General features: G+C 45.4%; 1 protein-coding gene across 1 annotated transcript; it reads right to left on the reverse strand.

Annotated features, from left to right (window-relative positions):
* Positions 1-322: 322 nt before the first annotated feature.
* On the reverse strand, positions 323-1888 carry LOC123050648 (DNA topoisomerase 2). Its single transcript, XM_044473408.1, has 2 exons — positions 863-1888; positions 323-782 (listed from the first exon to the last, which is right to left on the reverse strand). Exons 1-2 carry the CDS (start codon positions 1563-1565, stop codon positions 586-588), a joined length of 900 nt encoding a protein of 299 aa, XP_044329343.1. The 5' UTR covers positions 1566-1888; the 3' UTR covers positions 323-585.
* Positions 1889-11945: the final 10057 nt, after the last annotated feature.

Genomic DNA, 11945 nt, shown 5'->3' on the forward strand with positions numbered 1-11945 from the left:
AGGTCGGGCCGAGGACCCTATATATGGCGGTTCATTAATGCGCTTCTTCGGGCAGCCTTGACACACAAGCCGAACACTCCTTTCCACCAACGTATCCGACTAGGAGTCTTGTTATCCTAAGCCTCTGGTACATTATACTATAAGCCTAGGCCAGCCTAGTTGATATAACTGTCGCAGGTGAGTCTTTTTTTTTTGAACTGCATTAATTTTTACAATTTGCCCCTCTACATTCAAAATTCTACATATTTTGAACCCTCCATGTGATACACACACGAGATCCAACATCAGGGAGCCGTGCTTATACATAAAGCAGAGCGGAAGCGTGTTTCAAGTTGGTTAATAATTTAATGAAAGCTTCGATCACAATATCCTATTGTATCATCCCATGACGCTGAAATTTCTCATGCATGCTCACCTTTCAAACACTGAACTCAACTTACCTTTTAGCATGTGTGTCGATACAATCTGACACTGAACTCAACTTTCAAACACTCTTATGTCTGTGACGCACAACAAAACACAGATTCAGCTTCTACATGAACATGAGTGATGTAAATGGTCTTATGTTAGTTTACAGAGGGAGTATCAAATACTCCTTGCGAAGCCGAGCGTTGACAGCGAATAAGGCACTGCAGGTCGGCTCGTCCAAGCATCATTGGTGCCGGTCGAAGTCGAAGCGGCTATGTTGATGTCCTCGAGAGGTAGTAGCGCGCCAACTATACTTGATTTCTTCCTCCGCTGCTTCTTCGTTGGTCGCCTCTGCGTGCTCACGGTCACAGGTTCTATGCATGCAAAAAGTATTTACTCCTACCACCAATCAGCTTAAACTTTTTTGCAAGAGATGAAGATGAGTAGGCGTTACCAGCATGTTGTTGGGGGCCAAGCCCAACAATTGCGGCCAGATAGTCGTACAGTTGGGCGGCGGCTTCCTCCTCGTTGTCATCGTCATCTATGGGCACCGATTCTGCTGCACTCCTCTTACACCGTCTCCTGGGCGTTGTTGCTGCTGCTTCAGGCACACAATCGTTTCCGGTAGCCTCTCGATCCGATTGAGCATCCATGTGTTTAGTGTGAGACGACCGCATCGCCTCCTTGATCTCGGATATCCTCTTGAGAAGATGCTGCTGCAGGTACTCGTCATTGAAGAAACGCATTGGCATAGAGGTGAGGTACTCATAGTAGCAGCTGCTGGGGTCTTCTTCATCCCGGCTTTCTCCAGCTGCCGCAGCTTCACCTTCGTCATCGGGCACGGGCAGCGACCCCTCTCTTAGGATGGGATCGAACCCCTTGTCGATTATATCCTGCAGCAGCTCCTTCATCTTCCTCCGGATGTACTTGATTTCGCCGCTGATGATGGCGGAGATGAACCTGGCCTGGTTGCTGAGTAGCTTTAGCTCCTTCTCCATCTGTGTCCGCGTCGATTTGTTTGTACGGGTAAAAGGTCGACCGGGTTCGCTCAGATCCACCGGCCCGATCGAGCGAGGTGTTGGGAATTTGCGGTGGCCCGACATCATGGTGCGTCGCGTATCGTCGTGCTCAGATCTTGCCGCCGTCGCGCGTCTCATTGCTAGGTGCAGTGCAGTCGTGCACGGCCGTTGTGTCTTGGTGGAGGAAGGTCAAGGGTGGCGTTGGTCTGCTCCGATCTGGTGCCCACGGCCTCGGGTGGAGAGATATAGCCAAGCCAAAGTCAGGCCGGTTCCCTCGCAAAAAGAAAAAAAGAAAAAAAAAAGTCAGGCCGGTTCCGAGTCGTAGCCGAGTTGGAGTCGAAAGATTGGCAAGCGTTGCCTTGCCGACTAGAGTTTCTGTGAGTGAATACGACGACTACTACGGTGACCTGTACACAGTGAAACACTGAAAAGGGCCTAATCGTGATTTTTCCAGTAGTGGTATGCTGCAAATCTGTACCTGCGTGAACCGCGGTTGGTGGTACCGGAGAAGATCTTCTTGAGCCTAGAGCCCCTCGCCTCCTACGCAGCGCGGTACCGTCTTCGACTCGAACTCGGGAATACCTGCTTGACTCAAACTCGGCAACTCATACGGTCGTGCCCTGTAGTATAAATGCGAAGTCTAGGGTCAAAACTCACAAGTCCATTGATTTCGAGTCGCCGGCTCTTGCTGCCGTCCACCGAGTACGATGCGCATCTCCTTGCCTTGGGACGTCGATGTCGATGGTCTACAGTCACAAGTCTGTCCATTTGCAGTGGGACGTCGTCGTCTCAGCGAGGCTGATGGCTGCTGCTCCGGCAGCATCCTGGAGATCCCCAGTGAGATGCTACAGGAAATCCTGATGAAGCTGCCGACCAAGGACGTGGCCCGGTCCTGCTGCGTCTCCCGGCAGTGGCGCAGCGTCGTCAGGGACCCCTCCTTCCGCAAGCTCCACGCAGCGAGCCATGCCGCACTCTCGGTAGAGGCCGAGTTCTTGCTCCTGTCCGGTGTACTGTGCGAGCTCAACCAGAGCATGAAGACGTGCGTCTTCAGCTTATCCTCGGACAAACCCATGTGCTCCATCGCCAAGCCCCACAGCGGCGGCCTCGTCAACATCTGCAACGGCCTCCTCTGCTTCGTGCTAGAGGACCGCAAGGGTCAGGCGCCGGCGGTGGTGTGCAACCCCGTCACCGGCGAGACGCTGGCACTTCCGGCGGCCCCTCCGCTCAGCAACAAGAACCATGTGTATTTGTTTGTCTTTGGGTTCAGTCCGCCCACCAACGAGTACAAGCTGTTCCGCTTCTCTTTCCCGCCATACTCGTGCTCCTCCAAAGAGCGGGTGGACGTGGACGTCTACACCTTGGGTGACGCCCGCGGGTGGCGCAAAGACTCGTTCCTCTCACCCTCTCGCCCACCAAACAGAAGAAATAGCATTTCGGCGCCAGTAATGATCGATGGTAAACTTCACGTGGTCACGAAAGGCTGGAATGCACCCATGGGAGAGGAGGCTGCCGGAGTGCTGGTAATGGACGTGCATGCCGAGACGTGTCGCATTTACCCTCTCCCGAACGATCTCGTGACCTATCGATATGATAATCCGCTGGCCTTTGAGCTGAAGGGGCGTCTGTGCCTCGCCGCACACATGTTCAGCGGTGGTCGCCCCAAGGCCATCCGCTTCTGGGTCATGAGCATGGAGAACAAGGAATCGGACAGCGAGAAGGAGCTGCATTGGGATTTGCGCTACAACTTCTTCGTGGAAGTGGAACATCCCTTCAACACCCAAAGGCCGCGGAGCAGGGTACCGTGGAGTGCATGGTTTCAATATGAGACACTCTGCTACACGCGCAGCGACACCTTGCACAGGTATGACACGAGGTCGTCCATTCCTGACCACGGTCGATTGCTACAATGGAACAAACAGCTCCAGACGACTACAATATCATACAAATGGCGATGGATGATCCACCGGGGTTACCGTCCCACTCTGCTCTCGCCACGCGTCTTTGAATTGCCGCCGTCCCAAGACGAGACGACGATGGACATATGCTCCTAAGGAATTGTGGTTTATCCTATAAGTTTTTTGTCTGGGTTTTCTAAATAAATTTTGAATAATGTACCACGATTGAAATTTATACTGTGTTTGATTATTCTGTACGACCATTTTGCTGCTGAGCATGAAAATAATTTGCGAACATCCTTTAGGCCTTGTTCGGCACAAGCTTTTTTCCAGCCCCCAAGGGGTTGGGGATTGTAGGGGATTTGGTGATCCCCTTCGCTTCACCCAATCCCCTGAAATCCCCCACATTCCCTCCCATTCCAATCCCCCACATTCCCTTGCACATACAAATATTGTTTCACAGGTGGGGATTGCCTTTGTACTACTCCCTCAATTTCAAAATATAGTATGCCCACGCTTTCTAAGGTTCAACTTTGACTGTAAATTTAACCAACGAAACCGACTGCGGCGGGAGAAAAAATATGATTGAAAACTTCTTTTGAATACTAATTCACTGATATAACTTTTGCTCCCGCTGCAGTCGGTCTCGTTGGTTAAATTTATGGTCAAAGTTGAAACACGGAAATAGAGGAAGCACTATATTTTGGAACGGAGGGAGTATTGGATAATCAAAATAAAAATGTGATCTTTGTAGATCATCACAGCAACTACATAATTCTGCATGACTTAGAATCAATATGTCATCATAACAACACCACTTCACCACAGCCATAACATAATTTTGCGACAAAGATTATTGGATAATTAAAATTAAAATGTGATCTTTGCGTCACAACAACAACATAATTTTGCGTGACTTAATTTTGCAGCAACATAATTTTGCAGATCATCACAACAACATAATTTTGGATCACATTCACGGCATAATTTTGCAACAATGATAATGCAACACAGCCACACAATAACTTGCCCTTTGATGATGTTTACATCCATCTGATAATGCAACGCATGTCTACTTGAGCAATAGCTCAGGACTAATTATGTTTTTGCACACCAAACAAGGCTGAGTATTATTGCAGATCAAGAAAGGATGAAAAATGATGTTGTAATGGAGATGAGTTGCTCTTTCGATGTCATGATCATCCAGTTTTTGAGTGGCCAAAAGTGCTTCCTCTGGTGCCTGAGAACCTGCTGAAATAGAAAAAAAAGATGAACATGCTTGTTTATACTTGAAAGAACAGTCAGGAGCATGTGTTCAAGTTTGACACCGATTTGGGTACCCTCCACCCTATCGTCGTGTTATCAAATCTGAAATGGAGCTTGTCCTCATTCAATATGATAATGATGTTAGCTTAGAAGCACACATTCAATATGCAAGACTGGTTCTTGATTCTAAGCTAGTCAAACACTGAATTGTGTTTAAGTTACTGTTCCCATGCCAAAGCTGGAAATATGAAAGAACTTCGACATGACATTTTTGCAAAAGAAAACTACATCAAGAGCAATCTGCATATATATGCTGTTAGTTTTTTGCAATAATGGAAGAATGAAAAGGACCATCTCATCATCATCTTCCTCTCTTCTCTTCCTAATATGATCTATACCCCATGACTTCGTTTCAAAACTAATACCGAAGCAATCAACGAACAATGATAAGAATTAGAGAGCTAAAAAGCCATAGTAAATACAAGGCATACCAAACTTTGGCGTCTTAACGGGATCCCACAAAGGCGGCGGCTCGTCCACTCCCACTATAAACCAAGGCTCAGGTACCTATGAAAAACAAATCAGTTGGTCTAAGGGTTATATAATCCAAGGACGGCTACAAATTAGAAAGACGCATCAGCATACATCAATTAGAAGTTTTTTCCTTTTCTCCCTTAGATCATCAAAAGTTCTTGAGGATGAATTTATCACCAATGTCACATTACATCAATGAATCTTAAAGAAAAGAGGATGTGGCCGTAATTTCAGAAAATGACTCAAGCACAACATGAGTAAGGACTTTTAGTAAGTAGAGTAAGATCATGATCATTTCCGGATGACGATCGATCACATTGTTCCAAGATATATATAACTGTGCATCCATGCCATCTGTGCATGAAGAAATCAAACCGTCTATAAGATGGATCACAGCAAGTAAAGATGAAGAGATCAGATAAATAACTATGCAAGAATTAATTCCTCTGACAAGTATTTCGGGACGGAGGGAGTACATAATTAAAGAACAGAAGACGTGGATCTAATTTAGAATGGAGCTAGAGGACAACAAGGTTACAGCTTCTGTGTAGTACAGTTGATCACAACTGAGTTTCGGCCTCGAAGACTTTCAGCTAGTACAGTTGGGCCAGTTCTTGATGAGGTCTCGAACTGTATTGCTACTGTATGCGATTCCGCCGCAAAGAAGTCAAGAACAATTCGTTCTCTTCCATCCATGAGCAGCTAATCCGATCCCCAAACAATCGGATTGATTGATTGATTTAGGATACATCTTTATCTTTATCTTTACCTAATATTAGAGGGAGGATTGTTTCTTCAGTTTTTTTGGTTCACGGCGGGACCAAGACAATTTTCGTAGGTCCCAGGTGTCTCTCTCGATTCGTTTGTGTCTGGAGAAAAAATCGCAGGATGCACAGATCCGTAATGGATCGAACCATAGGGGCGTGTTTGGTTTCGTGGCTCGCAGCTGGCTTGCACACGCGCTGCATTTTCTGCTTGTTTGGTATCCTGCATGTCCAACTGGGCCTGGCCCGACGGATGCAAAATGAGGCTCCCAGCCAGGCTGAGGGGAAACGCAAGTTTCAGCCGTTTCCGCGAGCCTGCATCCGCGCCTGCAGCCCTGCACCCGCGCCTGCGAACGTGGCTAGGGTCTCTCTCCCAATCGGCTTACAACCTCTCATTCGCGCCGCTCTCCTCACTCCTCTCCTCTCTGGATCTCGCTGCCCCGTCGCCTCTGTGCACGTCGTCGGCGTGCCCCCTCACTGCTGCGCAGGTAGAACTCTCCTCCTCTCTCCTCTCTCATATGTCCCCGTTCGTTTCTTCCCCTTTCCATCCTCGGTTCTCTGCCGCTCGCGTTGCTTCTTCTATAGATGCAGATGGGTGAGCGGACAGAGCGGCGGCCTCCTCCGGCCACGAACGAGAAAGAAGACAAGGTGAGGATTAGAGATGCTCGCCGAGGCCCCGATGCTTCCTTCTCTCAAATCCCCATCTGGATTAGATATGTATAAGCTGAGATCTGTCCCTAACCTTCTTTTCCCCTACGGATTTGAGATGATTGGACTGTAGTATGGACTGATTGTGTGGACTGCAGTGAAGTACCGATGCTCTTTTTCCCATGCGAGGCGGATTGTGTGGAGTATGGATGCTCGTTTGTTGGACTGTAATATGTACTTTTGTTAATATGGTTCTGGTTTATTGCTTTTGCTAATAGGTAGACAAGTGATTTTTTAACTTCAACTATCTCTGCCATTTTGAAGACATGTGACTATATTTTGACCATTTTTTAAAAATTCAATCAACAAAGATATTTGAGTTGGAGAGTTGGAGTTCATGTCACCAAAACAATCTTTCAATTATTTTACATACATGTACAAGCACCTTGAATCAGAGATATGTACAAGCATCTCTCATACAATCCACATGCAATATACCAAACAAAATCTGAGTTTAGCCTGCCTCATTCCATGCAGTCCACCAAACACACTTCTCCACTCCTTGCATCAGCTCAACCAGGGTAGCCTCAACCAAGCTCCTTCATGCGATGCAGGCTAGAGCTCCCCAGGGAACCAAACACGCCCTTAGCGTACCAACATCCCACCCAGTAAAAAAGTCCAAGAATAAAGAATGCGCTGCCAGGATTCGAACCCACATGCAATATACCAAACAAAATCTGAGTTTAGCCTGCCTCATTCCATGCAGTCCACCAAACACACTTCTCTACTCCTTGCATCAGCTCAACCAGGGTAGCCTCAACCAAGCTCCTTTATGCGATGCAGGCTAGAGCTCCCCGGGAAACCAAGAATAAAGAATGCACTGCCAGGATTCGAACCCAACCATTCACACTAGACAGCTCAAAGTGCTAACCACTAGACTACGCAACCATTTCTGGTTAATTAGCAGCGCGAACTTTTAAATTTAGGTAGCAGTAGCACGAGATACTGAGAGAAAAATATATTTTTCAAAACTAAATATATTCTACAACGCGAAAATTTGGAAAAATTATTAATAAAAAACTGAAACTCAAACATTTTTTTCTTTTTATTATTTTTAAACCTGAGTATTTTTTAAAACACAAACAATTTTTTAAAACTAGGAGGTACTGTTGTGAATTTTTTTCGAATTTGCAAACATTATAAAAACACAACATATGTTTTGAACTTTAAATTTGAAAAGGCAAACATTTTTTAAAACATGTTTCTTTAAAAAAAAGGAGGTACTGTAGCTAAATTGCTTTAATCTATACCTATTAATAAAACTTGGCGACTTTTGAAATATGCCCACCTCATGCATTGTTTTAGTTCAATTTATTAAACTAGGGATATGGAAGGAATTATTTTCTCTATGGCGTCTTCACGTACGACCAGTCTCACTCGGCGCAGTGACTCCCGTCAAAATGCATGAGGAGTCCAACTAAGGTTTCATAGTCTATCTGACACAAACTACTCAATTTACATGATGACACAGACATATATTATGTGCAGTGTTTTTCCCTATTATATTAGCCAGATGATTAAAAAAACTTTGTTTAACGTTCTTAATCTTTGCCGGACACGAATACGACTCAACAATCCAGCTATTGGACTTGGCCAACCTTGGTTAGTGACAACTGGTACCGCAACCACCGGCGACGAGGACGGCAAAGACGACAAGCGAAAACATGTGTCTAGTGTTATATTGAAATGGAGGATGGAGACCGGGGATGAGGTATTAGTCATGTCTATTATCTTATGGGCACTAGGTGATGTCTTTAGCGATGCTCAGTTGGTAAAGGGCGTGCGGGGGTTGTTTTCTCCCGCTGCAACGCACGGGGATGTTTGCTAGTAAATCATAAATCAAGAACTCCAAGAAACTGAAAATGCTAGGTTAATGGTGAGACCAACGGTGATTGACAGCGACCCAAGCATATTAGCAAAACTAAACATATTTCTAGACGTATTGATTGACAGTGACCCAAGCATGTTACCAAGAACTAAGATTACACAAGGCCGTCAAAGAATCATAGGAGCACACCAACGGCAAGACCAACCAGTGAAACCCTGGACAGAGGGGAGGGGTGAGGTGGAACCAGTCCATACCGACGAGAATGCCAGGTTGCTGGAATGATCTAGACGCCGGACGCGGCAGTGGCCGAGGACGGCGATGGCAAGAGCGAAGTCCGGCGGCGTGTACGACGGCTATGGCGGGAGGACTGGTCGGGCTCGGCTTGGACGGAGTCGAAGAAGGCAAACCGGCGGCGAACTGCTGACGGAGGGCGATGAAGGCAGCGCCGTCATGGCCGGGGGGAAATTTCGCAAGGGGAAGCTAGTGTCTGCTCTCACACGGGTATTGAGGGTTTCAGCGTGTAATTTTGGGGATGGGCCGGTCCAATACCAGGGTACCGAACTGACCTGTGGGAAATTTCGGGGATTTCTATACCGGGCCGGTAAAATACACTTCGAACGTGGAAATACTCTAGTGCCGAACGAGGCCTCAAGTTTATTTCAGGGATAGTCTTTGAGGTTGTAATAAGGTAAACATTCTCCCGGAAGTTAATAAAAAAGGGCAGCCCGGTGCATGTAGCTCCCGCTTGCGCAGGGTCCGAGGAAGGGTCCGACTACTTTGGGTCTATAGTACGCAGCCTTTCCCTACATTTCTGTAAGAGGCTGTTTCTAGGACTTGAACCCGCGACCTCATGGTCACAAGGCAGCAGCCTTTCCCGGAAGTTAATGAGCAACCAATTAATTACTGCGTACAGTAGACGCAAACACACTACCCATCTTAGACTAGCCACAGTGGGTAGTAACTTAGACTAGTAACATGCATATTCCCTCTATAATGGGGAGTAACATATGTGTGGTGTCATGCAACACTTTATTTATTAGGTTATTGCTACCTCTTGAGCATGCGTTGGTTTTCCCTTGAAGAGGAAAGGGTGATGCAGCAAAGTAGCGTAAGTATTTCCCTCAATTTTTGAGAACCAAGGTATCAATCCAGTAGGAGTTTACACTCAAATCCCTCGTAACTGCACAAACAAATAAGAACCTTGCAACCAACGCGATAAAGTGGTTGTCAATCCCTTCACGGCCACTTGCAAAAGTGAGATCTGATAGAGATAATAAGATAAATATTTTTGGTATTTTTATGATATAGATTGGAAAGTAAAGATTGCAAAATAAAATAGATCGGAAACTTATATGATGGAAAATAGACCCGGGGGCCATAGGTTTCACTAGTGGCTTCTCTCAAGATAGCATAAGTATTACGGTGGGTGAACAAATTACTGTCGAGCAATTGATAAAAAAGTGCATAGTTATGAGAATATTTAGGCATGATCCTGTATATAGGCATCATGTCCGCGACAAGTAGATCGAAACGATTCTGCATCTACTACTATTACTCCACACATCGACCGCTATCCAGCATGCATCTAGAGTATTAAGTTCATAAGAACAGAGTAACGCATTAGGCAAGATGACATGATGTAGAGGGATAAACTCAAGCAATATGATATAAACCCCATCTTTTTGTCCTCGATGGCAACAATACAATACATGCCTTGCTACCCCTGCTGTCACTGGGAAAGGACACCGCAAGATTGAACCCAAAGTTAAGCACTTCTCCCATTGCAAGAAAGATCAATCTAGTAGGCCAAACCAAACTGATAATTCGAAGAGACTTGCAAAAATAACAAATCATACATAAAAGAATTCAGAGGAATTAAAATATTGTTCATAGATAATCTTGATCATAAACCCACAATTCATCGGATCTCGACAAACACACCGCAAAAAGAATTACATCGAATAGATCTCCAAGAAGATCGAGGAGAATTTTGTATTGAGATCCAAAGAGAGAGAAGAAGCCATCTAGCTAATAACTATGGACCCGAAGGTTTGTGGTAAACTACTCACACTTCATCGGAGAGGCTATGGTGTTGATGTAGAAGCCCTCCGTGATCGATTTCCCCTCCGGCGGAGCGCCGAAAAAGGCCCTAAGATGGGATCTCACGGGTACAGAAGGTTGCGGCGGTGGAAATAGGGTTTCGTGGTGCTCCTGGATGTTTTCAGGGTATATGAGTATATAGAGGCGAAGGAAGTCGGTCAGGGGAGCCACGAGGGGCCCACGAGGGTGGGGCGCGCCTACCCCCCTGGGCGCGCGTCCTACCTCGTGGCCTCCTCGTTACTTTCTTAACATCCACTCCAAGTCTCCTGGATTGCGTTTGTTCCAAAAATAACTCTTCCGAAGGTTTCATTCCGTTTGGACTCCGTTTGATATTCCTTTTCTGCCAAACACTGAAATAGGCAAACAAAACAACAATTTGGAATGGGCCTTCGGTTAATAGGTTCGTCCCAAAAATAATATAGAAGTGCATAGTAAAGCGCATTAAACATCCAAAACAGATAATATAATAGTATGGAACAATCAAAAATTATAGATACGTTGGAGACGTATCAGTTATAGACTCATCTTGTCTTGGTATGTATGATGTTACTCATAGTACTAGTAACTAGCTATGTTACTACATGCCTCTCTTTCTTCATTAATTGCTTGCCACATCATCTATTTTATCTAAATATGTGTGATGTTATCACCTATGTTACTCTCATTGTGGATAGTCTTAAACCTAACAAGCCCAACCTTAGACCACACGAAATTACGAGAAACCCGTGAGACACACATGATACTAGAGTGTGACGCGCGCCTTGCCGCGCCGTTCTTCATTCACAAGTTAACTCTCCTCTTTTTATTTTATACGCAGTCATGGCTGGCTTACGGTGCGTTTCACCTCGACTGAGCTTGCTGTGATGCTGTTACACATCACAACATTGGTGTCCACGGGGGTGTCCATGTGAACCTCATACCGTCATATGGATGCCAAGATTATACTATGTGAATAATGTTCAACCTCCTTAATCAAACATAATCAGCCTACTATAATTTTATTTGAACCTTCTAGGTATCTTTATATACAAATTTCTAAATTATTTCACATTGAGTTAAACTGCAATGGTTATCGAACAGAACCAATCATATGCGCAGCATGCTATGGAGTACAATTAAACATATACCAGGTGTATGATTACACGATTGGTTTTTGCCTTTGCCAAAAGTGTCTACTGAGGTTGCTGACCAGAGTAAAGAAACACTTGCTCCACAATGGCATTCTTAAAAATGTGAAACAAGCATGTAGAGATTTCTGAACTACCAAACTTTGAGGTAAATCCAGTGTCCCCTACTCCTCAAGGTATACATTGCCTCCCAAACTCCACAATCAATTTAACTATAGAGTTATGAAATCTTATTAATCCCTTCATGTGCAATTTTTGATAAATTTTGCACCCAAAAACATATATTAGTGTTTAAC

This window comes from Triticum aestivum, chromosome 2D (assembly GCF_018294505.1).
Source record: "Triticum aestivum cultivar Chinese Spring chromosome 2D, IWGSC CS RefSeq v2.1, whole genome shotgun sequence".
Lineage (NCBI taxonomy): Eukaryota > Viridiplantae > Streptophyta > Magnoliopsida > Poales > Poaceae > Triticum > Triticum aestivum.

Coding starts and splice junctions, on each gene's coding strand:
- LOC123050648 (XM_044473408.1), bottom strand. CDS start 1,565: ATGAGACGCGCGACGGCGGCAAGATCTGAGCACGACGATACGCGACGC. Junction 783..862: donor TGGCCCCCAACAACATGCTG/GTAACGCCTACT, acceptor TTGCATGCATAG/AACCTGTGACCGTGAGCACG.